Source organism: Pelodiscus sinensis, chromosome 4 (assembly GCF_049634645.1).
Source record: "Pelodiscus sinensis isolate JC-2024 chromosome 4, ASM4963464v1, whole genome shotgun sequence".
In the NCBI taxonomy this organism is placed as follows: Eukaryota; Metazoa; Chordata; order Testudines; family Trionychidae; genus Pelodiscus; species Pelodiscus sinensis.
The window spans coordinates 71,558,875-71,585,617 of NC_134714.1; the positions used below are offsets into that span (position 1 = coordinate 71,558,875).

The 26,743-nt window shown below is 48.4% G+C and overlaps 1 protein-coding gene and 1 long non-coding RNA gene across 4 annotated transcripts in view; one reads left to right on the forward strand and one right to left on the reverse strand.

The window, feature by feature from the left end:
* LOC142829150 (uncharacterized) overlaps window positions 1-26,743 on the forward strand; it is a 243,039-nt gene that overhangs the window by 19,237 nt on the left and 197,059 nt on the right. For 2 of the 3 annotated variants that reach the window (XR_012903484.1, XR_012903486.1), the window contains one exon: window positions 14,774-14,864. This is a non-coding gene — a long non-coding RNA (uncharacterized LOC142829150). Of the gene's footprint in view, window positions 1-10,896; window positions 11,002-14,773; window positions 14,865-26,743 lie in introns of those variants that run through there. The other variant, XR_012903485.1, reaches the window with a different exon arrangement.
* Window positions 22,218-23,503, reverse strand: LOC142829149 (uncharacterized). Its single transcript, XM_075927360.1, has 2 exons — window positions 22,939-23,503; window positions 22,218-22,743 (listed from the first exon to the last, which is right to left on the reverse strand). The coding sequence occupies exons 1-2, from the start codon at window positions 23,486-23,488 to the stop codon at window positions 22,271-22,273; spliced, it is 1,023 nt and encodes a 340-aa protein (XP_075783475.1). The 5' UTR covers window positions 23,489-23,503; the 3' UTR covers window positions 22,218-22,270.

Below are 26,743 nucleotides of genomic sequence, written 5' to 3' on the forward strand. Positions count from 1 at the left end.
CTTATTTTACTTAGCCAGGGAATGGGGCTGGACTGAGCTATGCCAGCCAATATGTATAGCTGGTATAAGATGTGTCTACTTTCTATTCCAGCAAAATGTTCCTTGTGTAGATCTTACAAAACTGGAAATATCAATAGGGAGAGATTCTGCTCATTAAGGACTTTTTAATTAGTGTTGCTCCTTCTCAAACATACACGTGTGTGTGTGTGTGTAGACACTAGCACATTCATTAACACACACTCATGCTCAGTCTCATAGGGTACGTCTACACTACAACGTTAATTCGAACTAACTTAGTTCGAATTAGCTTAGTTCGAATTAACTAATTCGAACTAACGCGTCTAGAACTAAAAACTAGTTCGAATTAGCATTTTGCTAATTCAAACTAGCATGTCCACACAGAGTGGACCCTGAACAGGGCTTAAGGATGGCCGGAAGCAGTGCCGGCAGGGCATCAGAGGAGGTCTTAGAGCGTGGAGATGCTGTCTCAGGCTAGCCGAGGGCTGCGCTTAAAGGGTCCCGACCCCCACCCCGGACAGACAGTTCTAAGGGGTGCCCCGCTTGCAAAGCAGTCCTGGCTTGGATTGCCCGGAGTGCCCACACTGGGCACATCACAGCACTCGGCCATTAGACCGGCTGCACTTGCCGCAGGCTGCCATCTGGGGAGAGGGGGCAATCGGGGAGCTGCAGGAGAGCTTCCACCCCCAGAAGCCCGCAGAGCCAGCCCAGTCCTCCCCATCGGGGGCTCGTACCCCATTCCTCCCTCACCTCCTTCCACTTACCCTTCCCTAGCCCCCCTTCTTATTGATGTACAAAATAAAGATAACGTTTCTTCCAACATTGACTCTGTCTTTATTGAACAAAACTGGGGGAGACTGGGAAAAGGAGGTGGGAGAGGGGAAGAGAAAGGCTGGGAGAGGGGAGGGCAACTAACATGATCAGGGGTTGGGAACAGGTCCCAGATGAAGAGAGGCTACAGAAACTGGGATTGTTCAGCTTAGAAAAGAGGAGATGGAGCGGGGACAGGATAGAGTCTCTAAAAGCAGGGGTTGGGTGGAGAGGGTGCATTCTGAAAAGTTCTTCATGAGTTCCCATAAAGAAGGACTAGAGGACACCAAAGGAAAGGACTGGGTAGCAGGCTTGAAACTAGTAAGAGAAAGTTGTTGTTGTTGACAAAGCAAATAGTTAACCTGTGGAACTCCTTGCTGCAGGAGGCTGTGAAGGCTACAACTAGAACAGAGTTGAAAGGGAAGTGAGATCAAGTCATGGAGGTTGGGTCCATGGAGTCCTATTAGCCAGAGGGTAGGAGTGGTGTCCCTGCCCAAAGTTTGTGGAAGGCTGGAGAGGGATGGCACGAGACAAATGGCTTGGTCACTGTCTTCGGTCCATCCCCTCCAGGGTTCCTAGGGTTGGCCGCTGTCGGCAGACAGGCTACTGGGCTAGATGGACCTTTGGTCTGACCCAGGACGGCCATTGTAAGCTCAGGGCTCAGGGTCGGGGGTCTCAGTAGACCCCCTTGATTTTCATGCACACCTGCTCCTGGGTGGCCAGGCTGGCAGCTCTCCTGCCCTAGACGGCCACTTTCCTGTGCCTAGTGCGGAGATCGTGGATGAGGTCCACGATGTCCACGCTAGCCCAGGAAGGTGCCCGCCTCTTGCGGTCCAGGGCAAGCTCCCGGGAGCCGCCAGCCTGGTCCCGGGAAGAGGGGGTGGGCTGGGGGACATCGGGTGGGTGGCTCTGTGCCGTGCCAGGTGCAGGGTCTGCTGGCTGGGTGCTGGCAGGCTTGCACCTGGCACGGGCACCGTAGCCAGCCCGTGCCCCTTTAAGGGGTCCGGGGCCGGGAGGGGGGCATAGAGTTTCCCTGGTGTTGGCCAGAGTGGCCACCAGGGAAACCTGGGGAGGGCTAGCTTCCCACTAGTTCGAATTAAGGGGCTACACACCCCTTAATTCGAACTAGTAAGTTCGAACTAGGGTTAATCCTTGTAAAATGAGGTTTTCCTAGTTCAAACTAAGCGCTCCGCTAGTTTGATTCAAATTTGAACTAGCGGAGCGCTAGTGTAGCGGCTATGAAAGTTAGTTCAAACTAACGTCCGTTAGTTCGAACTAACATTGTAGTGTAGACATACCCATAATGACCAAGCAAATTCAAGCTCAACAGGACTTTGAGATAAAACTCGTAATAAAGAGTGGGAGCACTAAGGTATCTCAGAGGTACATCTGAGCCACCAAGACCTGCTACACTCTGGTCCTGAATTGTCATTGCCCTGCATTCACCAAGTGGAGTCATTTACACCAGTGCAAAGTGCATGTCAGAGGCCCTCCTGCTTTGGTTGTGTTTTACACCCATGTGGTGGTCTACTCTCCAGCTGGGGTAAATAACACGAAAAGCAGAACAGGAAAGAAGCAGACTTGCTGTATTTGAAGTCTGATCCCTGTTGTGTCTATGTGTAATCAGTGATGCAGTGGCAGGTTGCTACGCAGTGCAAAGCCATCTCTGCTTTCTTCTAGGCCTACGTATAATCTTCTTCATGTCTTTTTGATCGCAAGCCTTTTGTGATTGCTGCTACCCAGAAAAAATATCTTGCTTACAGTCCCTCATCCACTCCCTTGCATTTCAAACATTGAGGCTGTGAGGTACTTTATACTTCAATCTCTCCTGGTACGTGGATTGTACAGTCACTCCTCTCTAGGTTTCATCTGTGGATTGTGCCTCCCATTTTCACTCACCCTTAGTAATTACTACTGCAGTGTTTGGGGAGCATCTGCCTAAGACTGGCACATTTTAGGGTGGTAAAGAGGTTTTGAAGTGTGAGAAGTCTGTGCAAGGGTTAGTAACAATCTAGTTTGTTGCTGTTTTTTGTTTATTCTTCTCAGTGAGCTGGTATTTTGGTGCTGGTCTAACATCTTTCAGGTGTTGGCAGGGCTGTGGGCCTCACTTATTGGGAGCTTACAGTCATTGGGCCCGAAGATACCTAGAAGTGGAACACATTTTTGTTTGGATTTAGTTTTTGATCTACTAGTGCTTAGTGGCGCAGAGAACATTTGCAGCTTTGATTGAAATGGCACCAGAAACTGCACATGCTCTTTTTGTATGTAGGGTTACCAGGTAGTTTCAAAAAAAATACCAGACACATTTGATCTCAGATGGAGAGGGGGGGACTGGCCAGGAGGGGAGTGGGGCTGGCTGTGAGGAGGGGGAAGCGGGGCTGGCCGGGGGAGATCCAGGGGGGGCAGGGGTAGCAGGGCTGGCGGTGGAGATTGGAGGGGGGAACTGGCTGGGAGGGATTCAGGGGGAGCGGGGCTGGCCAGGGGAGATCGGGGGGGTGGGGAAGAGGAGGACCGGCCGCCGGGAAGCAGGGCTGGCGGGGAGGGGGTCAGTGGGAGCAGGGCTGGCCGGGGGAATCAGCTGTCAGGGAGCGGGATTGACCCGGGCGCACGCAGATCCTGGGGTGCTGCCTGTCTTGCACACAGTCCCGGCGAAGCATGAACGAGACCAGCCCCGGGAATTCCATCCCACCCAGGCCCTGCCCCCGCTTGTGTGGTTGCGTACTGCCTGGCTGGTAGACACGCTTATGCAGTGTGAGCATGCCTACTAGCCGGGCAGTACGCAACTCTGTACAGATACTCCTAATAATAATAAAACTTCCCTAATTAGAAAATACCGGACATTTTATGTGTCTGGTATTTTCTCAATTTGTTTTCTGGACAGAAACCTCAAATACCGGACTGTCCGGTTCAAAACCAGACACCTGGCAACCCTATTTGTATGCTGATTAGAATGGAAGTCTGCTTTACAGCCATTCTTGTTGCTGGGTTGCTTGGGCAGAAAGCCTTGTCTACACTAGAAAGGGGTTGCTAGCAAATCCTCCCAGCAGAGACCTAGCTTATGCTGCAAGCGTGCTTTTGCTGATCTAACCAATATTAGTTCACTTTATGAAATAAATGCTGGGCCATTTTGCTGGTATAACTGTAGCTACTTTAGGGCTATGTTGGTTAGAGCCCGAGGTTGATTTTTTTTTTACACTCCTGAGGCAGCTATGCCAGCAAAACTTTTAACTGTAGGCCAAGTCATATTATTGTTTCCTTTGGGGTTTTATTCCAGTCAGAGCAACTGTCCGTTAAAAGCTGGGCCTCAGGCTTCACATTAGCAGAATGGCATTGGACTGGATTGTCAAATAGCTTTGGCAGGAGTTTTATTGAGGGAGGGGGTTGTTTCTCTCTCATAGTTGCACTATGACAGGCAGCCTGGAGGGACAGGCACACCCAGTGTTCACTGGAAAACACAAGTGGAGGTGAGAGTTTTTTGCCTAAAAGATATTTTTATTTCAGAGCAAACAAAAGTACCAGCTTTTCGTCTCCTCTTGGCAGCTAGTGTCTAACAAGCAGCCAAAGTAGGGGGCATCCAGAATCAGAAACAGCTAACGCCACTTCAAGCAACATTTACTTTTCCTTGGATTTCCAAGTGGCAATCTGGGGAGTCAACCAGCCCCCAAAATATTGTATCCAGGCCCTCTCCGGGGTCCAGAGAGGCTCAGGCCACTTTCAGCTTTTAAGGCCCAACGCCATAGTAAAAATAAAAAATGACACCATGTGAAAAGAAAATAAGGCACTGAAAAAGAATGAGAGACCATTTGAATATTTTAACAAATGCTTTTCTAGCCTTTTTCTGTGCAAGTGCACTAACTATTGAGGGGAAAATCTAGTTTGCATGCAATGTCACAGCTGATATTAACCATGGCGAGCCCATTCAAACACTCTTGTCCCATTGTTAAACAGTGATAGTTCTTTCCCTGCTGCAACAAATTATCACATGCCAAAAAATTATCAAGTGTTTACATTTGAGGCCCCCATTGAGCAAGCGAAATGGCCTTCCTGCCGCGACCCCCTTCTTATTGGCCCTGATAGTATTTTGGAGCACTGATCCTAATTGTGGGCTGTGGGAGAAGACTCAGCTGGGAAAGGCAGCTGAAGCCCTGCGCCCTTCTGCCCAAAGCCACAACCTCCCCCCGCAAGCCCTGCCCAACCCCAGCTATGGGCCAGGGTTGCCGTGCAGCGCAGCCCCAACTGCTGGGAAGCTAGGCTGCCTCACCGCACAGTCCCAACACCAACCGGGTGGCTGGACAGTGTAGGCAATTTTGGGAAGACAATGCCTTTCCTTGCCTACATTCCCCACCGCCCATGATCGTAACAGGAGAGCTTCTATCGCATTTCAGGGGAAGGATAGCACTACTCTTCCCTTTCTTGCACCCTACTCTGCAGCCTTCAGGCTTTTGTGCTTTGCTCAAACAGAAGTAGAGGAGATGGTCTGGTCCTATATTCGTTTTCACATCCACCTGCTATCATGATATGTGGCCACATGCCCTGCACACTGCTGACCTTTTGGATGAAAAAGTGCTCTCCCATTATCCATGGGATGCCCACCTATTTGAATGTCCTGCAGGACACACTAATCATACTGCAACTTCATGTTGCTGGAGCATGATGTCATGCATTCAGAACCCCGAGTCTCTGGTTCCCTAAAGGAGCACACGCTCTCCAGCTGATCTGAGGATGATGTGAGTTGTACTCCACCCTTAATATGACAGCATTCTCATTAAGGTCAAGAAGAACATAGCCAGAATGAGGATTTCAGGATCTGAGATGCCCAGGAGGCCACAGGCACCTGAATTAATGCGCTGCTTTTTTAACATACTGAGCACCCAATAGCTCCTACTGACTTCAGTGTCTTCTCTAACTCCCATGAAAGCTGTTAGGGGCTCAGCCCTTTAGAACAACCAAAGAAGAAGCTGCTCCTAGGGAATCCCTCCTAGTTTTATTCTGAACCTAGTAGGTTCTGGAACAGAGCTTTGGAAATGTATGGCCCAGTCCTGTTCTCATGGAAGTCAGTAGCAAACGTCCATACAGAACTGGATCTTTAGTGAATCCTGGGCTGTGTAAGCAGAGGACTATGTAGTAGGAGCTGGAGTACAGAGGTACTGCATCTGTAAATGGCATTGGTGAGATCATTACTGGAATATTTTGTCCACTTCTGATGTCTGCACTTTAAAAAGGATGTTGACAAATTGGAAAAGGCTAAGAAAAAAGCTATGAAAATAACTCGAGGTCTGTGTTTTAGTGAGAGACTAAAGAAGCGCAATCTGTTTAGTTTAGCCAAGAGAAGGTTAAAAGGGGACTTGACCATGATGAACATCTCTAGCCGGCATACTCTGACCCAGCAACATCTGTGGTCCAGCATCGTTTTAGTTAGCCAGAGGTCCACTTATCATGGTTGTGGACAAGTTTCCTATGGTCTCATAAAGTCTGTTTACAACCACCAGCTCTGGCTCTCAGTGCTTTGTGTTATTTACCCCATAATGTCTAATTTACCCATTTAGTTCTAATTTACCCCTCAGTGTCTTCTAAGAGCCCAGTAAGCAGTGGAAGTGTTGGTCATGCTGTTAGACAATATTGAACTCCTGCGGTTTGGCACCAGTCAGGTCCCCAGGGTGTCAGACTAGAGAGGATCAACTTGTACCTATTTGAGGAAGAGGTTTTTTTGTTGTAGAAGGCTCTTGAATTTAGGAAAAGCGTAATAAAAGCCAGAGTTGGATACGGAAGTTAGACAAAAGCAGTCTGGAAATAAAGCACGCTTTTTTAAAAAGTGGAGGTAATTCGTCATTGGATCAATTTATCTATAGGTGTTGTGGATTCTCCATCACTTGAAATCTTTGAATCAAGACTGGATACCTTTCTAAAAGAAATGCTGTAACTCAGTCAGAAGTTATGACTTTGCAGTAATTGCTATTTGGAATTCCATGGCCTCTGTTAAGCAGGAGGCAAGACTACTATTTGTTTTCTGGACAGAAACCTCAAATACCGGACTGTCCGGTTCAAAACCAGACACCTGGCAACCCTATTTGTATGCTGATTAGAATGGAAGTCTGCTTTACAGCCATTCTTGTTGCTGGGTTGCTTGGGCAGAAAGCCTTGTCTACACTAGAAAGGGGTTGCTAGCAAATCCTCCCAGCAGAGACCTAGCTTATGCTGCAAGCGTGCTTTTGCTGATCTAACCAATATTAGTTCACTTTATGAAATAAATGCTGGGCCATTTTGCTGGTATAACTGTAGCTACTTTAGGGCTATGTTGGTTAGAGCCCGAGGTTGATTTTTTTTTTACACTCCTGAGGCAGCTATGCCAGCAAAACTTTTAACTGTAGGCCAAGTCATATTATTGTTTCCTTTGGGGTTTTATTCCAGTCAGAGCAACTGTCCGTTAAAAGCTGGGCCTCAGGCTTCACATTAGCAGAATGGCATTGGACTGGATTGTCAAATAGCTTTGGCAGGAGTTTTATTGAGGGAGGGGGTTGTTTCTCTCTCATAGTTGCACTATGACAGGCAGCCTGGAGGGACAGGCACACCCAGTGTTCACTGGAAAACACAAGTGGAGGTGAGAGTTTTTTGCCTAAAAGATATTTTTATTTCAGAGCAAACAAAAGTACCAGCTTTTCGTCTCCTCTTGGCAGCTAGTGTCTAACAAGCAGCCAAAGTAGGGGGCATCCAGAATCAGAAACAGCTAACGCCACTTCAAGCAACATTTACTTTTCCTTGGATTTCCAAGTGGCAATCTGGGGAGTCAACCAGCCCCCAAAATATTGTATCCAGGCCCTCTCCGGGGTCCAGAGAGGCTCAGGCCACTTTCAGCTTTTAAGGCCCAACGCCATAGTAAAAATAAAAAATGACACCATGTGAAAAGAAAATAAGGCACTGAAAAAGAATGAGAGACCATTTGAATATTTTAACAAATGCTTTTCTAGCCTTTTTCTGTGCAAGTGCACTAACTATTGAGGGGAAAATCTAGTTTGCATGCAATGTCACAGCTGATATTAACCATGGCGAGCCCATTCAAACACTCTTGTCCCATTGTTAAACAGTGATAGTTCTTTCCCTGCTGCAACAAATTATCACATGCCAAAAAATTATCAAGTGTTTACATTTGAGGCCCCCATTGAGCAAGCGAAATGGCCTTCCTGCCGCGACCCCCTTCTTATTGGCCCTGATAGTATTTTGGAGCACTGATCCTAATTGTGGGCTGTGGGAGAAGACTCAGCTGGGAAAGGCAGCTGAAGCCCTGCGCCCTTCTGCCCAAAGCCACAACCTCCCCCCGCAAGCCCTGCCCAACCCCAGCTATGGGCCAGGGTTGCCGTGCAGCGCAGCCCCAACTGCTGGGAAGCTAGGCTGCCTCACCGCACAGTCCCAACACCAACCGGGTGGCTGGACAGTGTAGGCAATTTTGGGAAGACAATGCCTTTCCTTGCCTACATTCCCCACCGCCCATGATCGTAACAGGAGAGCTTCTATCGCATTTCAGGGGAAGGATAGCACTACTCTTCCCTTTCTTGCACCCTACTCTGCAGCCTTCAGGCTTTTGTGCTTTGCTCAAACAGAAGTAGAGGAGATGGTCTGGTCCTATATTCGTTTTCACATCCACCTGCTATCATGATATGTGGCCACATGCCCTGCACACTGCTGACCTTTTGGATGAAAAAGTGCTCTCCCATTATCCATGGGATGCCCACCTATTTGAATGTCCTGCAGGACACACTAATCATACTGCAACTTCATGTTGCTGGAGCATGATGTCATGCATTCAGAACCCCGAGTCTCTGGTTCCCTAAAGGAGCACACGCTCTCCAGCTGATCTGAGGATGATGTGAGTTGTACTCCACCCTTAATATGACAGCATTCTCATTAAGGTCAAGAAGAACATAGCCAGAATGAGGATTTCAGGATCTGAGATGCCCAGGAGGCCACAGGCACCTGAATTAATGCGCTGCTTTTTTAACATACTGAGCACCCAATAGCTCCTACTGACTTCAGTGTCTTCTCTAACTCCCATGAAAGCTGTTAGGGGCTCAGCCCTTTAGAACAACCAAAGAAGAAGCTGCTCCTAGGGAATCCCTCCTAGTTTTATTCTGAACCTAGTAGGTTCTGGAACAGAGCTTTGGAAATGTATGGCCCAGTCCTGTTCTCATGGAAGTCAGTAGCAAACGTCCATACAGAACTGGATCTTTAGTGAATCCTGGGCTGTGTAAGCAGAGGACTATGTAGTAGGAGCTGGAGTACAGAGGTACTGCATCTGTAAATGGCATTGGTGAGATCATTACTGGAATATTTTGTCCACTTCTGATGTCTGCACTTTAAAAAGGATGTTGACAAATTGGAAAAGGCTAAGAAAAAAGCTATGAAAATAACTCGAGGTCTGTGTTTTAGTGAGAGACTAAAGAAGCGCAATCTGTTTAGTTTAGCCAAGAGAAGGTTAAAAGGGGACTTGACCATGATGAACATCTCTAGCCGGCATACTCTGACCCAGCAACATCTGTGGTCCAGCATCGTTTTAGTTAGCCAGAGGTCCACTTATCATGGTTGTGGACAAGTTTCCTATGGTCTCATAAAGTCTGTTTACAACCACCAGCTCTGGCTCTCAGTGCTTTGTGTTATTTACCCCATAATGTCTAATTTACCCATTTAGTTCTAATTTACCCCTCAGTGTCTTCTAAGAGCCCAGTAAGCAGTGGAAGTGTTGGTCATGCTGTTAGACAATATTGAACTCCTGCGGTTTGGCACCAGTCAGGTCCCCAGGGTGTCAGACTAGAGAGGATCAACTTGTACCTATTTGAGGAAGAGGTTTTTTTGTTGTAGAAGGCTCTTGAATTTAGGAAAAGCGTAATAAAAGCCAGAGTTGGATACGGAAGTTAGACAAAAGCAGTCTGGAAATAAAGCACGCTTTTTTAAAAAGTGGAGGTAATTCGTCATTGGATCAATTTATCTATAGGTGTTGTGGATTCTCCATCACTTGAAATCTTTGAATCAAGACTGGATACCTTTCTAAAAGAAATGCTGTAACTCAGTCAGAAGTTATGACTTTGCAGTAATTGCTATTTGGAATTCCATGGCCTCTGTTAAGCAGGAGGCAAGACTACTGGAGCAGCTGCTGTGGGGCCTGGGATTGTGCTGGGGAGCAAGGAGCTGAAGCCAGAGGTGCTGAAACATGCCCAGGAGCAGGGAGGAGCCCGCAAAACCCCCCTTCCCATTCTGGAGACAGCTCCTCTCTGGCCAAGTCTCCCTACCTCCCTTCCTAGCATGCCATACTATTTAGCTCACAAGCTTGTTTTCAAGAGCTGTCAATAACTGTGGGCGCATGTTGCAATCTTTGGCTTCTCTAGGCACAGTCAGTCTTTGACCAAGATGGATACAAATTTAAGAGCATTCTTGCATCTCTGTCATCATATCAGCTGTTATTGAAATGGCTGACACTGCAAAACAGACAGGAATTCTAAGAAGAAATTGAATGGGATGGAAAAAGACTCAGAGCTAGGCAAAGAGCCAGGTACTTCTGCTTTTCCTTTGAGAATCCATTCTTGGCAGTCCCTGGTTGCATGCCTTCAGTACCACCTTGTGTTCCAGCAGTTAACTTGAAGTGAATCATGCCTGACTGTAAACTGCAGCACCCTCTCAAATTCACCTCCTCCTTGGCAAGAGAGTGAGAGATTTAACTTCTACATATCTCACAGGCTCATCACTCTGTTTAAAATGAACCTAATACAGATTTGCTGTTCTTGCTGTGCATTATGCCGTCATCTTCGTTAGTAAGAAGTAGCCTTTTGGTATGTCTGTGTAGCTACAGAAAACATGATAGATTAAGCCAGTGGTGGGCAACTTGTGTCCCATTAGGGCTCCACTTGTGGCCCCCGGACTCCCTGGCTGCCTCTCCCCCCCATGCCTCTGGTGCACTGAGGCACCAGAGCCCCACACTTCCTGCACCTCCCCTTCCCCTCTTTTGGAAGAGCCGCAAATCATCTAATTCATGTTCCAGCCTCGCTCCTCCCCCTCTGTCCCAGAGCTGGAACACTAAGAATCAGCTGCTCACAGTGTTCCAGCTTTGAGAGGGAGGGGGAGGAGCAGTGATGAAGCATGAAGCAGGTGATCTGCATGCTCCAAAAGTGCTGGGAGGGAGAGAGGCAGGTAAGTGCGGGGCTCTGGTGCCTGGTACGCAAAAGGTGCATGGGGGGCAGGCAGGAGGGCTGCAGGTAGAACCCTAGTGGGCTGTGGACTCCTGCAGCCCAGTGAAGTGAAGGAGGGCCACTCATGCAGCCCACACACTATTTGGGGTTGCCCATCCCTGGATTAAGCAGTGCTAGAATTACAGGCCTGCATGCAGGAATTTCTGTGGAGGATGTGTTTTTGTAAATGTGGACAACAAGGGTGTGAACGCACCTCCCATGGCACCCCAAGTAAGTGGGAAATCAGGCCCATCCTTCACTGGCTGGTCAGATCATGGGGGAGGAAGGCTTAGGCAGCATGCTGCTCCTGCCTTCCCCTGACTGGCTGAACCATGCTTACTACCTGGGGAACCATGAGGGGGTGCTTTTGCATCACCTCCTCCCCCTGCATACAGGCCTGAACTACTACAGTCATGGGTTTAGGATGACTCTGCCACTCATGAAAAGTGGAGCCATAAATGATTTCTGATGCATTCCCCAAATACAACACCAAACAATGCTCCTAATTCCATTTACTTCTACTTTACACTGTTGGCCAGCTGAGCAGGGAGTCAGTGACAATGAGTGCAAGGAATAAAGCCAGAAGAAAAATGATCTGAACACTCCTACTTCAGCATGTCTGAAATCCATATCTGGATTAATATGCCAGGAAGGACAGTGTGTTAAGAAGATACTGATCAGCAACATTGGACACTAATAAATATAGACTAGTCACACAGGTAGCCAGTAGAGTTGCCAGGTGTCCAGTATTCACCTGGACAGTCCGGTATTTTTTCCTCCTGTCTGGTAAAAAAAAATTCAGAGAATACCGGACACCTGAGATGTGCGGTATTCTCTGAATTTTTCCCTGGCCAGGAGGCGAAAATGCCAGGCACCTGGCAACCCTACAAACACTCAGCGCCTGGCCTTCCCTCTCCCCTGAGCCCCCGGCCCCCAACACCACCAACCCTAGCCCCCATGTTTACCTGATTCCCCAAGGCTTCCGGCACAAAATGGCAAAAGACCTAGGGGAAGCAATGCTTCCCCTGGGTCTTAATGATCAACTACTCCCCTGTTCCTATCCCTGCACTCACTCTTAAAGGGGACATGCTGTTTTATTTTAAATGTGGGGTTTTTTTTGTTTGTTTGTTTGGGTTTTTTTGTGGCTTAAGTCCTTGGAGTCTTTTTTTTGTCTCAACAACTTTGGTCTTTTCCCCTTCAACAGATTTTTTCCTCGGTGGTTTTTTTTTTGGGGGGGGAGGTGTTCGGTATTTTTGTTTCAGCCATCTGGCAACCCTAGTAGCCAGTGACTGAGAGGGTAGAAACAAAGGGTCTGATTTTGATCTTTATGCTGGTGGAAGTACCCCAACTGACACAAGTCAGAGGTGTTGAACTAGTATAAAAATGGTGCCAACTTAGAATCAGGCCCCCTTTCTTTTGGGGAAAGGAGAATCCTTGAAACAAATACCGGTATGTTCCCACCAAACCAAAATGATCCTGAAGAAAGAAGCAACTGCTTCCGTCATGGAATGGCTACTGAAGGGAGCAAAGCTGGTGGCTGTGGAGCGTTTTCAGGTTCCCTCTTTGAATGAAGACAGTAGGGGCTACTCCTTTCATAAGGAATTGCAAGCTACTATGTGTTCTGGAGGAAGAGCGGTTTGAATGGCAGGGGAAGGTACCAAGAGGTCAGCTGTAGGCACATCTCTGCTTTGTGGTGGTGTAGAACTCTACTGTCACAGGGAAATTCCAAAGGAAAGGAAAGCTAATCTTAGATTTCTCTCTCGCTCGCTTTTTTTTTTTTTTTTAAATATTGACTGGCCCTTTCTGTGGTGGAGATACGCTAGCATAGTCTTGAAAAGTAAATCAATTAAAACCAGTCCCTAGTGTTGAAAGTTTGAGATTCGGCCCGAAGTTCAGATGTTCTCTACAGTCTCCCTCGCAGCCATCCAGGGTTGATTTTTGTGGCCCATGTAATCTAGGGTGGTGCTTCCATTTTGGTAAGGGCCCCAGATCAATTTGTGGCTGTGGGCTGTGGAGACAGACAGCTGCTGACGGTGCAAGCTCTTTCCCAGCCAGTGGCAAATAGAAAAATGAGTGCCTGTGCTGTTCTATATTAGAATTTTTTGCTAGGTCGTTTTGTACAGAGCTTGTTAGAGCTCTTTTTGCGAGTCCTTTAAAGCAGGTTAATTTGAGTTCCACACACACTCTGCAGGAAAACCAGTGCCCCACATAGAAAAGGGCACAAGCAGGAGGGACAGAAATGTTATTTTTCATCTTCTAAAGAGTGTTTTTACAAATAACAGAATAAAAATAGAAAGAAAAAAAAAAACCCTGAAGTCCATTTAAAAGCAGTGGCTGACCAAGGAGCCCTTGAAAAAGAAGCAGAAAGCAAACAGTGAAATTCTGAAGCCTGTTGACTCTGCGTCATAATTTATTGCAGGATCCAAATTGTGAAACCTCTCAGCAATGCGGGACAGATGTTATGGCAAGGAAAATAAAACAAACAGACAACAGGATGGGAAATGTAGAGGAGATGAAATGACACCATGTTGTAATCCCTATGGGGAAACTGCATACAGCTTTCTAAGTTACTGAACGAGTGAGCAATTTTGAGGCTAAACAAAGTCATATAAATAAGGCCACTAGAGGTCTGTAATCAATTCTGTGCAGTGTCTGCAGTGAAGTGTGTCCCCCACGGGCAGATGGGGGCGGAGGGATAGTTCAGCCCCACTGTCTTTTAAATGTGCCTTTCAATATTCTGTTCAGATCTGTGTGTAATAAGTGAAAGTTTTATAGCACCCACTCTTGTTCCTATGGCAGTAGATCAAGAGAAATAACAATATGACAGTTAATTAATTCAGTACAAGGAATTCCCACTTGCAAAGGTCTTAACCCAGCAGCAGAGTGAAGGTGTCAATCACAAGGATGGAGGTGCCATAGTCTCAGCTTGCATTTGTTGTTTTTCTTTACTCAGGAGGCAAAGAGGGGAGATAACAAGGAAATGTCAGCTATGAGGAGTGATGAGTGATCCTCAGAAAGATGCATTTGGCTAAACAGCCAAAGTTTGGCTGCACATATGAACCAGGCAGGTCTGGAAAATTGGGCTGACAGCTTGTGAAGAGTAGCTCTCTTGGTAGATTCACCCTACTTCCTGTTTCCAGTCCAGATGGACATGCCATGTGAATAGCCTATCACAGTCTTCAGAACTTTCACTCCCTGTCACAACCAGAAGGCAAAGGCTGCTGTGCAAAGAATGGGTGTGTGTGTGTGTGTGTGTGTGTGTGTGTGTGTGTGTGTGTGTGTGTGTGTGTGTGTAATCTTTCAGGGCTTGGCCTCAGTTAAAGCTCTGATGGAAAGATCAGGGCAGCTCTTATTTTGTCTAAATTGTTTTTCCCTTCTCTGCCTACAGTCTTTCAAGTTCCAATACCTCAGAGGAGAATGAAGTGACTGGGAAGGTCCAAAAACTATTCAGCAATGACAAAAAAGATACATCTGCAGAATAGACAGGAAAAATAGCCAAAGGCCTTTTGAGACTCAGTGTGATCAAGAAACTGGGCATCCTGGGTTTTCTTCTCAGCTCTGCCACTGCCACTTGATTTTGGTTGAGTTGCTTAGCCACTCAGCTTCAGTTCAGTGCTTTGTAACATGTGAATAGTACTTTACTAAGTTTGGATGAGATTTCATTCATCACTGCTATGAAGTCTTCTGAGAACACCATATTCATTGCAAATATTTGCATTTTTTGTGACACACAGAGGCCTGGTTACCTGATGAATGACACCATTCCTTTAAAATGCTTTCCACTTTCACCACATCAGTAATCTTGGAGAGAAGAGGAGAAATGAGGTAAGAATTGTATGAATGAAATGCTTGCAGCTCTGGGGGAAACAAAAAAGGGGGAAGTTTGTTTTCTTTACTTTATCTGTTCCACTTTAGTCATCTTTGACCTTGATGAGTATCTAGAAATAGCATGCATGTACTGGGGCCATTAGGCAAGGAAAAATCAAAATTAGTGTACATATCTGTCATTAATCTATTGCACCCAGATGAGAAACATAGAAGTTCAAACAAGCATAACTGCCAGCAGGCAGATTCAAACCCACAACCTCTGGAACTTAGTGTAGGAGCCGCTACAGCTTGAGCTATAAAGCCAGGTGCTTGTCGGCTTAAGTGGTAAGGCTCACATGTTCTTATCTCTGTCAGTAAGTCTTCTAAATGCCACTACATGGGACAGTGAATCACATCCACTAGGTGTGTAGGTTACACAAGTACTGTATAGGTTACACAAGTACTGTATATGAAGCAAAATATTATGTGATTCTGCAAAGTTCAGCTGAACTGCAATAGTTTCATGTCATTATAGGCACATCTGTTTATAAAATACAGAGGGTGAAATTCTGGCTCCATTGAAGTCAATGGCAAAACTCCCATTGACTTCAACAAGGACAGTATTTCACTTAGATCATTTACCCTGTTTTTTTACCTCTGTAACTAACAACACTTCAGAGTGTTAAAGCAAAAAACCACTTTACATTCCTTTCTGCTCTTTATGTTTTTGTTTGCTTTTCACATGTTTCTCATCTAGCTTGGCCTTGCACTTTCCCCTGCATTGGGAAACCATTTTTAAGACACGGGCCTTGAAAGTAGTTTCTGCAAACACGGTTCTGCCAGCCCATGTGAACAGAGCAGAACTTTGCTGACACTATATTACGTTTTTTTCCCAACCACTGGCCAACATGGGGCCCTGGTGTATGGCACTGCAGAGCCACTGACTTTCATGGTGTTGCAGCTCCTTACACTAGGGAAGAGGTTGCCCTCATGTCACTTGACATTGGAGCAAGGATTTTTTGGGCAGGCAAAAGAGATTCAAGTTAAGAGCTAAAATTCTGCTCTTGCAAAAATGCTGACACTTCTACCACACTTTTTGGGGAACTAACTTTCTATGGCATCGTCTACACAGGCTGGCATATCCTTGTCGATGAGACATAGGCAGGGTAGCATGGGCTTGATTTGTCCGTTTCAGTGCTACAGGCTGTCCCTTCTCTAGTCGCTAAGTATCATTTTCCAATTGCTTGCCACAGAAGGGTCAATCTCCTACATTCCAATCGCTTCTTAAAAGGGCTCTTCTCCTTATATGTTTTACTGTGCACAAATTAGTGAATCACTGGAAAACCTGCATGTGACTTTTCTGTACCGCCACCTCCACAACACACAACTTCCTATTTACACACATGCAGACATACACAGTAAACAAACATGCACACACTATACATGCTTTGCACAAGGCCTCACTCATAAGCACACATTTTAAAACACACATGCACCATCTCTCTTTCTGTGAGGCTACGTCTACACTACAGGGGTTTTCTGGGAAAAACTACTTCATGTCCAGGTAACAGGTCTGCTCTTCTGCTTTTTTTTGGAAGCCCTGTCTTCCTCCTTCCACAAGGAAGAAGGGCTCTTCCGAAAGAGGAGGCTTTTCTGAAATTTGGCCCAGTGTAGACCGGCCAAATTTCGGGAAAGCCTCTTCCGAAGAAACTATTAGAAAAAGGTATGCAAATTGCGGAGCTCAATTTGCGTACCTTTTTCTGATCGATCAGAGTAGTCTAGACATAGCCTCAGTTTCCATTGAAAGAGGAAGGCAAGAAACGATGAGCAATTGCAACAGGAAAAGCACATTCTGTGTACAGATTAGAAAGAAGAAGTGCTGCAGTTTGGGAACAAAAACACTAATTTGGGCTTTAAAGAAGCCTCTACACAAGTATATTTAAGTTCAGCAATGTTATAGAAGTTACTTACCTGTAAATTACTGATAGGTACTTAAACTCAGGCAGATCATCTTCATTAAGATTTTTGTGTGTGTGGCTTGAAATCTACTGTCATTGACATCAAGTATTGCAACTCTAGTACCAGCCCTGCTTGCTAACTGGAGATTGAGAGGGGTGGGAGGTGAGGATCAGATGGTTCAATTCACATGAAACTTTCCAGAAAGGTAATTTATTCCAAAAGCCATCCAGCAGTAGGGCTAAATTCTGATCGTAGTTATACTCACAGAATCGTGTTGAGCATGAACCTTGTCTGCATTTGTGGGAAGCCCAGTGCAACTCAGGAGGAAATGGATCAGATGTGAACTGGGAAGGTCTCCAGGTAAAATTAGAGCTGGCTTCGGAACACTTTCAGGTATTCCAATGTCAATGCCTCAAAGGGCTGTTTCCGTAGCTGAGAATCAGCCGCCTGCTCTTCCCCCATGCCTCGACCTCATTCACAGGGAGGAAGGTGACATTGGTATGACTCTGCCAGCTCTCTGCCACCACAGGATCCCCCTACACTTGGTGAGCTTCCTGTGTCTGGTCATGCTGACTTTAGGGTCACATTGCAGTGAAGGTGTGGTACAAAACAGTCCAAATGCCAAAGAGACGCTGAGTCATTGACTTCAATGGGGCTGCACTGGATAGATGCAGAATTGGGCTTATATTGTCCATGCAGAGGAAAGAGGCAGAAATGATTGGTTGTGTATCAAGTGCTCAGACTCACTTGGCTGCTGGGCAAGGCAGAGGAGGGAAGAACTCAGGCGGAAGGGACAAGGCTGGGGCTAGCTTCCCCCAAGCAGCCTCAGCACTGTCCAGAAGTGAGCTGTGCCTATCCCAGGCAGCCCTGAGCACTTCTCAGAGCATGTGGTGTGGAGCTTCAGCAGCAATTTAAAGGGTCCAGTAGTGGTGACCAGGAGCCCCCTGTGGGTCCCAGCAGCAGTTGCCCGTTTTGCTCCCTCCCCCCATTTGTTGGCGGGCCCACAAGCTGTAGTGAAGGATATTTGTCTCCACAAGTGACTGAGGAACTCCATCACGCTGTCCCCTCCCAGACAGAAAGTTCTCCTCCTCACAGATGTGCCCCCTGTATTCACAGCCTCCATCCAGGACTAAAGACATCTTTCCAAACGGGCTGAGGAAGGTGGGTAGACAATTATGTCATGGCCATAGCCATGCACGCCATCCCAAAACATTTCTTTGTCTCAAAATCTGGCAGGAGAGAGCTCTTGGTAAGCAACCAAACCGCAGAAGTGAACAGCATTATAGAGTTTTGCTAGAAAGGTTGGCCAGTGGGACCAGGCGACCCAAACAATGGGAAAATCCCAAAGTATTTTGCAAACCCCATCCCCTAAAAGACATTAATATCTGGTTTGGGATCACGCAGATGAAGTGAACTTTCATGTTTCTTTCCTTCAGGGTTAGCTCAGAAAATTCTCTCCAGGCAGATGAGCTAATGAATTGCCTAGCCCTTCTCTAAAAATTCAAAGGGGTGATTTCGCTTTAGCCCTTATCCCCCTTCACTTTCTAGCTGTCAGATCTACCTCCATCCCCCAGGACTTCCTGCCTGGCTGTCAGTACCATTATGTAGTGATCACCAACAAGCAGTTTTTTACTGTGAGTTCCCTTGCCCTTGTGTTCCACCAGCTAGAGTATGTGGCTGTCACACAGTTCTTCTTTTGCCTCTTCATGCCGTGTTGAAGGCTCAAGCCTGGTTCTTCTGCCAGCACCTCATTGTCCCAGCTCAGGATAACCCACCAGGAGTGTCTTGCCCCATTTCTGACACCTCCCGGCAGAAGCTGAGAGCAAATCCCATCATTTATTTTGGAGGCCCCTGTTAATCCTATCCACCCTCTCGCCCCTTGATTTACAATATTGCAGCTGCTTCCAACTTGCGATAGCAGGATGGCCTCTGGGTGACCCCAGATTAGTATAAATATTTTGCTTTTATTGGAAGGAAATGTGACATACATTTGGGATGGAAGTTATCCAGAGACTGGCGGCCTGGGAGCCAAGCCTCTGGGAAGCACACACAGCGGTGGTCTCAAGGTACTTTACTGTGGAATGCTTTAGAATCCCCATCCCCCTTTCACCCTGCAAAGGGCTGTTTTCAGAGCCAGAAGGATTTGCCATTCAGTGATGGCACGGTTGCAGTTCAAAGTTAGTCCAACAATATCCCTTGCTCTCAGACACACGAGGCAGGGGGCCGCTTTGCATTTGTGTGTCACTCCAAAGTCTATGCTGCTTAGTGAAAATTGGCGCATACAGACATGCACCAGATTTCCACGGCTAAGCTATTGATTACTATGGAAAATGAGGAATTAGCACTAGAAAAGCGTGTAGTGTATGGGGGTGAAATGGAACTAGGAGTCAGGAAGGCCTAATGTCATCACATCTTGACACTGTCACTGACTTGTTGTGTTGCCTTTTGCAAGTCACTCTATATGTACCTTAGTGGGATTTTCAAAAACACCTCAGTGACTTGGGAGCAGAAATCTCACAAAGTCATTTAGGTGCTTTTAAGATTCCTACCCTGCAACTACAACTACTTAGGAGGACCCATGTGCAAGAGCGGTGTCCCTAACCTGGGAGTACCAGGGCTAAAGATATAACGTCGTTAGATCCTACTCCCTTTAAACTCCAGATAGACTAAGGCCTTAGTCAAATAAGAGGGACACCATGACATATGTTTACAATACTGCTTTTAACATTGTCAGGAACAGCTATATTGTCACAGGGGCCAATGACTCCATGATCACTTGGTGTAGATGGGGCCTGTAGTTCTCTTCCTTAGTATCCTGTTGTTAGGTGTACGTAATACTAGTATAGCCTTACAAGGATGCTGTATGGAGTAGGAAGTTAATGTTTGTGCAGCATTTTGAGTAAGATCCATGTTAATACTATGATAGTATTTCAAAGTGCATTGAGTACAGTTAAATAAATTCTCCATATCTGCTGGTAGCTCTGCTGAGTAATGCATCTTGCTTGTAATGCATGATTACCAGAGAGCTCCATATGCTTATTTATCATCTCTTGGGTTGGAGCAATACTACAAACTTTGGTCAGTATAAGTTATATTGGTTTAGTTAGTGCTGTCCACGCTTGGGGTTAGGTTGGTCTATGTTGAAGTAAGGGCTTCTTCCAACAACATAACTACCACCTCTCGGGGAAGTGGGGTACCTATGCCAACAGAAGCTCTAATGTTGGTATAGTTATTTGTCTTCATTAAGAGCTACAGTTTACATAAGAACGGCCGTACTGGGTCAGACCAAAGGTCCATCTAGCCCAGTATCCTGTCTTCCGACAGTGGCCAGCACCAGGTGCCCCAGGGTACGTCTACACTACAGCGCTAGTTCGAACTAACTTAGTTCGAATTAGTTAATTCGAACTAAGCTAGTTCGAACTAGCGCATCTAGAACTAAAAACTAGTTCGAACTAGCGTTTTGCTAGTTCGAACTAGCGCGTCCACACTGATTGGACGCAGGGGGGCATTTAAGGGCAGCTGAAACCGGTTCTGGCAGGGCATCAGGTCAGCAGTTGCTTTGTGTGGCTGCTGTCTGAGGCTATCTGAGGCTCGTGCTTAAAGGGACCCCCCTGGACAGCCGGTTCTCAGCTTTCCCTGCTTGCTTGCCAACCTCGCCGAGGGACAGCAAAGCATCGGTCTCTGTGCCCGTCTGTGTCGGTGCTTCCCTTCGGGGGGGACCGCCGCAGGTGGCAACATGGAGCCACGGCTCGCCCTGCACCTTCTGGTGCACGTTCTGGACTTGCTGCTGCAAGCCTGCCACCAATGGCTCGAGGCTGCCTGGCACCACCTGGGGAACGTCAGCCCCCTGCCTCTCCACCTGGCCGTCCTGGGGGCCGTGGAGGAGCCGCGGCGGCGCCCCGGCACCGGCGTGCCCCGCCGCATCTGGCGTCTGGACACCAGCAGCGACTGGTGGGACCGCATCGTCCTGGAGCACTGGGACGACCGACAGTGGACCCAGAACTTTAGGATGAGGAGGGACACCTTCCTGGAGCTCTGCGAGTGGCTCGCCCCTGCCCTGCAAAGAAGGGACACTCGCATGAGGCCCGCCATCCCCCTCCAGAAGCGGGTGGCCATCGCCCTCTGGAAGCTCTCCACGCCGGACAGCTACCGATCCGTCGGGAACCAGTTCGGCGTGGGGAGATCCACTGTCGGAGCAGTGCTCATGCAGGTACGGCGCTCGTCGGCCACCGAGCCGGGGGGGAGGGGGGCTGCGAGGAGGGGATGGGCCACCCCAGGGACAAAGGGGGGGGCGGGAGGAGGCGAAGGCGCCCCGCACCGGAGAGGTCGGGCTGTCCCGGCCGTACTACACGCCGCCAGGGGGGTTGCTTCCGGGAGTGGGGCGCGGGGCACTGCCAGGGCACGCACGCTCCCAGCCACCCGGGCGCCCCACTGATTGACGCTTTGCTGTGTCTCTCTCCGCAGGTGGTCAAGGCCATCAACCGGGTGCTGCTCCGCAGGGTGGTCCGCCTCGCCGACCCGGACGCCGTCATCCGGGGATTCGGCGCCCTCGGCTTCCCCAACTGCGGGGGGGCCATCGACGGGACGCACATCCCCATCCGTGCCCCGGAACACCAGGCGTCCCGGTACGTCAACAGAAAGGGGTACTTCTCCGTCATCCTGCAGGCCGTGTGTGACCACCGGGGACAGTTCACGGACATCAATGTGGGCTGGTCCGGCAAAGCACACGACGCACGGGTGTACCGGAACTCCTCCGTGTGCCAGCGGCTGCAGGACGGGACCTTCTTCCCCGACCGCCACATCAGGGTCGGGGACGTGGACATGCCCGTCTGCCTGGTGGGGGATGCCGCCTACCCACTGCAGCCGTGGCTCATGAAGCCCTACACGGGGCACCTCAATCCCTCCCGCCAGGCCTTCAATAACAGGCTGAGCAGGGCCCGCATCGTGGTGGAGGGGGCCTTCGGGCGACTGAAAGCCCGCTTTCGATGCCTCCTCACCCGTCTGGACCTGGCCGAGCACAACATCCCTCCCGTGGTGGCGGCATGTTGTGTGCTCCACAATTTGTGTGAGCGGAAGGGGGAGGCTTTCTTGCCAGCCTGGATGGCTGAGGCTGACCGCATGGCTGGACACTACGGTCAGCCCCGCACCGCCGCCGTCCGGGAAGCCCAGCGGGGGGCCATCCGGATCCGGGAAGCCCTGCGGGAGAGCTTCCAGGTGGAGGAGGAGGAGGACTGACCTCTCCCTGCATGCCCCACCGGGGCCTTCTTCCACCCTACCCCCCCCTTCCCCTTTCCCCTCCCTATCTACTGTACAATAAAGACACCTGGTTTTCAAACAAAAACGTCTGTTTATTTCAGAGAACTGGGGTGGGGGAGGGAGGAATGAAGGTGGGAGAAGGGAGGGGGAAACCTGGGACAAGGGAGCTGGAAGGGGAGGGGAGGGAAGGGAGGAAGGGAAAGGAAAGCTCAGGGGTGGGAGTCCGGCTGCCTCTCCCGTCTCGCCACACTGCGGGTCCGGGGGCGTCGGTGGGGAATGGTTGTGGAGGGGGGGGCAGAGAGGACAGGGGGTGTGGAGGAAGCAGGAGCGGAAGCAGGAGGAGCAGGGGGAGCAGGGGGAGCAAGAGGGGGAGAAAGAGGGGGAGCAGGGGGAGCAAGAGGGGGAGCAAGAGGGGGAGCAGGGGGAGGAGGAAATGGAAAGCGGTCCAGCAGGCTCTGGAGGTGGCCTCGCAGGGCACGGCCCTGCTCCTCCAGGGCCTCCAGACTCCTCTGGCGCAGCCTGAGGTCCTCCTGGACCCAGTGGTCCTGGAGACGGAGCTGTCGGTCCAGGAACCGGAGATGCCGCCTCTGGTAGTCCTCCTGGTTCCTGGCTGTCCTGCTTGCCCGGGCGCGGGCGGCTGCTGCAGGCGGTGTGGTGCGCCCTGCAGGCCCCGGTGCTGCAGCTGTGGTGCAAGAAGACCAGCGGTCAATTACCCCAGGGGCCCAGGTGTGTGAAACCCAGCTCCCCTCTGCAAGGCCAGGGCCCCTGCAGGATCCCCAGCTGCTGCTCCGTGGTGGGCAAGGCCCAGGCGCACGGTCCCGGGGCTCCCTCTCGCCTCAGCCCCCCGTACACATAAGGGGAACACGAGGGTACTCACAGGTGGACGCCTCCCCGGCCTCTGATGATGCAGGCGAGCGGCTCTGTGGGGTGCCTCGGGGGTCCCGGGTCCTGGGAAGGCTGGCGGCAGGCTCCTGGCTCTCAGAGCCCTCCTCCTCCTCCTCCGTCTCCAGGAGCGGTCCCTCTGCCCCGGGGTCAATCACGTCCCGGGGGGCAGGGACGGCATGAGGCCCCAGGATGCGGTCCAGGGCATGGAAGTGGGGGCAGGCCTCCGGGTCAGCCCCTGGCAGGCAGGCCCGGGAGTAGGACTGCCGCAAGTCCTTAATTTTGCAGCGCACCTGCTCCCGGCTGCGCTGGTGGCCCCTGGCGGCCAGACTGGCAGCCATGCGTCCATAGACGGCCGCGTTCCGGTGGCTAGTGCGGAGATCGTGGACATTGGAGGCTTCCCCCCAAACCTCGATGAGGTCCACGATCTCCGCACTTGACCAGGCGGGCGCCCGCCTTTTGCGCCCCCGGGCAGGCTCCCGGGAGCCGCCAGGCTGGTCGTGGGGAGCAGTGGAGGGCTGGGAACCCTTGGATGGCTGGCTCATTGTGTGGCAGGTGCAGGCTGTGCAGGCACGGGTGCTTGCAGCCTTGCAACTGGCACAAAGTGAGTAGCCAGCCCGTGGCCCTTTAAGGGCTCCGGGGCCGGGAGGGGGGCAATAGAGTTTCCCTGGTGTTGGCCAGAGTGGCCACCAGGGAAACCTGGGAAGCCTTAGCCTCCCACTAGTTCGAACTAAAGGGCTACACAGCCCTTAGTTCGAACTAGCTAGTTCGAACTAGGCGTTAGTCCTCGTAAAATGAGGTTTACCTAGTTCGAACTAAGCGCTCCGTTAGTTCGAATTAAGTTCGAACTAACGGAGCGCTAGTGTAGCGCCTAGGAAAGTTAGTTCGAACTAACATCCGTTAGTTCGAACTAACTTTGTAGTGTAGACATACCCCCAGAGAGGGTGGACCGAAGACAATGATCAAGCGATTTGTCTCCTGCCATCTCTCTCCAGCCTCTGACAAACAGAGGCCAGGGACACCAATTCTATCCCCTGGCTAATAGCCTTTTATGGACCTAACCTCCAGGAAATTATCTAGCTTCTCTTTAAACTCTGTTATAGGCCTAGCCTTCACAGCCTCCTCTGGCAAGGAGTTCCACAGGTTGACTACATGATGTGTGAAGAACTTTCTTTTATTAGTTTTAAGCCTGCTACCCATTAATTTCATTTGGTGTCCTCTAGTTCTTCTGTTATGGGGACTAATACATAACTTTTCCTTATCCACCCTCTCCACACCACTCATGATTTTATATACCTTTATCATATCCCCCCTCAGTCTCCTCTTTTCTAAACTGAAAAGTCCCAGTCGCTTTAACCTCTCCTCATATGGGACCCTTTCCAAACCCCTAATCATTTTAGTTGCCCTTTTCCGAACCTTTTCCAAGGCCAAAATATCTTTTTTGAGGTGAGGAGACCACATCTGTACACAGTATTCAAGATGTGGGCGTACCATAGTTTTATACAGGGGCAGTAAGATATTCTGTGTCTTATTTTCTATCCCTTTCTTAATAATTCCTAGCATCCTATTTGCCTTTTTGACCGCCGCTGCACACTGTGTGGAAGTTTTCAGAGAACTGTCCACGATAACTCCAAGATCTTTCCTGATTTGTCATTGCCAGATTAGCCCCCTTCATACTGTACGTATAGTTGGGGTTATTTTTCCCAATGTGCATTACTTTCATTTATTCACATTAAATTTCATTTGCCATTTTGTTGCTCACTCAGTTTGGTGAGATCTTTTTGGAGTCTCTCACAGTCTGCTTCGGTCTTGACTACCCTAAACAGTTTGGTATCATCCGCAAACTTTACCACCTCGCTGCTTACCCCTTTCTCCAGATCATTTATGAATAAGTTGAAAAGGATTGGTCCCAGGATTGACCCTTGGGGGACACCACTAGTTACCCCTCTCCATTCTGAAAATTTACCATTTATTCCTATCCTTTGTTTCCTGTCTTTTAACCAGATCTCAATCCAAGAAAGGACCTTCCCTCTTATCCCATGGCCATGTAATTTACACAAGAGCCTTTGGTGAGGGACCTTGTCAAAGGCTTTCTGAAAATCTAAGTATACTATATTTACAGGATCCCCCTGGTCTGCATGTTTGTTAACCCCTTCAAAGAACTCTAATAGATTAGTAAGACATGATTTCCCTTTACAGAAACCATGTTGACTTTTATCCAACAAATTATGTTCTTCTACATGCCTCAATTTTATTCTTTATTATTGTTTCGACTAATTTGCCCGGTACTGAAGTTAGACTTACTGGTCTGTAATGGCCAGGATCGCCTCTAGAGCCCTTTTTAAATATTGTTGTCACATTGGCTACCTTCCAGTCATTAGGTACAGAAGCTGATTTAAAGGATAGGTTACAAACCACAGATAATAGTTCAGCAATTTCCCATTTGAGTTCTTTTAGAACCCTTGGATGAATGCCATCTGGTCCCAGAGATTTGTTAACATTAAGTTTTTCTATTTGTTCCAAAACCTCCTCTAATGACACTTCAATCCGGGACAGTTCCTCAGATTCATCACCCACAAAGGACGGTGCAGATTTGAGAATCTCCCTAACGTCCTCAGCCGTGAAGACTGAAGCAAAGATATCATTTAGTTTCTCCGCAATGGCTTTATCATCCTTGATTGCTCCTTTAATATCTTGATTATCTAGGGGACCCACAGGTTTTTTAGCAGGCTTCCTGCTTCTAATGTACTTAAACGTTTTATTTCTTTGAGTTTTTGGTTAGCTGTTCCTCAAAATCTTTTTTTGCTTTTTTTATTACATATTTACACTTGATTTGACTGTGTTTATGTTCCTTTCTATTTATCTCACTAGGATTGGACTTCCACTTCTTAAAAGATACCTTTTTGTCCCTCACTGCTTCTTTTACATGGTGGTTAAGCCACGGTGACTCTTTTTTAGGTCTCTTTCTATGTTTTTTAATTTGGGGTATACATTTAAGTTGGGCCTCTATTATGGTGTCTTTAAAAAGTTTCCATGCAGCTTGCAGGGATTTGGCTCTAGTCATTGTGCCTTTTAATTTCTGTTTAACTAACCTCCTCATTTTTGTGTAATTCCCCTTTTTGAAATTAAATGCCAGGGTGCTGGACTGCTGAGGTGTTCTTCCCACCACAGGAATGTTAAATGTTATTATGGTCACTATTCCCAAGCGGTCCTGTAACGGTTATTTCCTGGACCTGATCCTGCGCTCCACTCAGGACTAAATCGAGAATTGCCTCTCCCCTTGTGGGTTCCTGCACCAGCTGCTCCAAGAAGCAGTCATTTAAGCCATTGAGAAATTTTCTCTCTGCTTCTTTTCCTGAGGTGACATGTATCCAGTCAATATGGGGATAGTTAAAATCCCCCATTATTATAGAGTTCTTTATTTTGGTAGCCTCTCTAATATCCCTCAGCATTTCAATGTCGGTATCGCTGTCCTAATCAGGTGGTCGGTAATATATCCCTACTGCTAATTTCTTATTATTGGAGCATATAATTACTATCCATAGCGATTCTATGGAACATGTTGATTTAATATTTTTATTTCATTTGATTCTACATTATCTTTCACATGCAGTGCCACTCCACCTCCCACCCGGCCTGCTCTATCCTTTTGATATATTTCATATCCCGGTATGATTGTGTCCCACAGATTTTCCTCATTCCACCAGGTTTCAGTGATGTCTATTATGTCAATCTCTTCCTTTAATACGAGGTACTCTAGTTCACCCATCTTATTAGTCAGACTCCTAGCATTTGTGTAC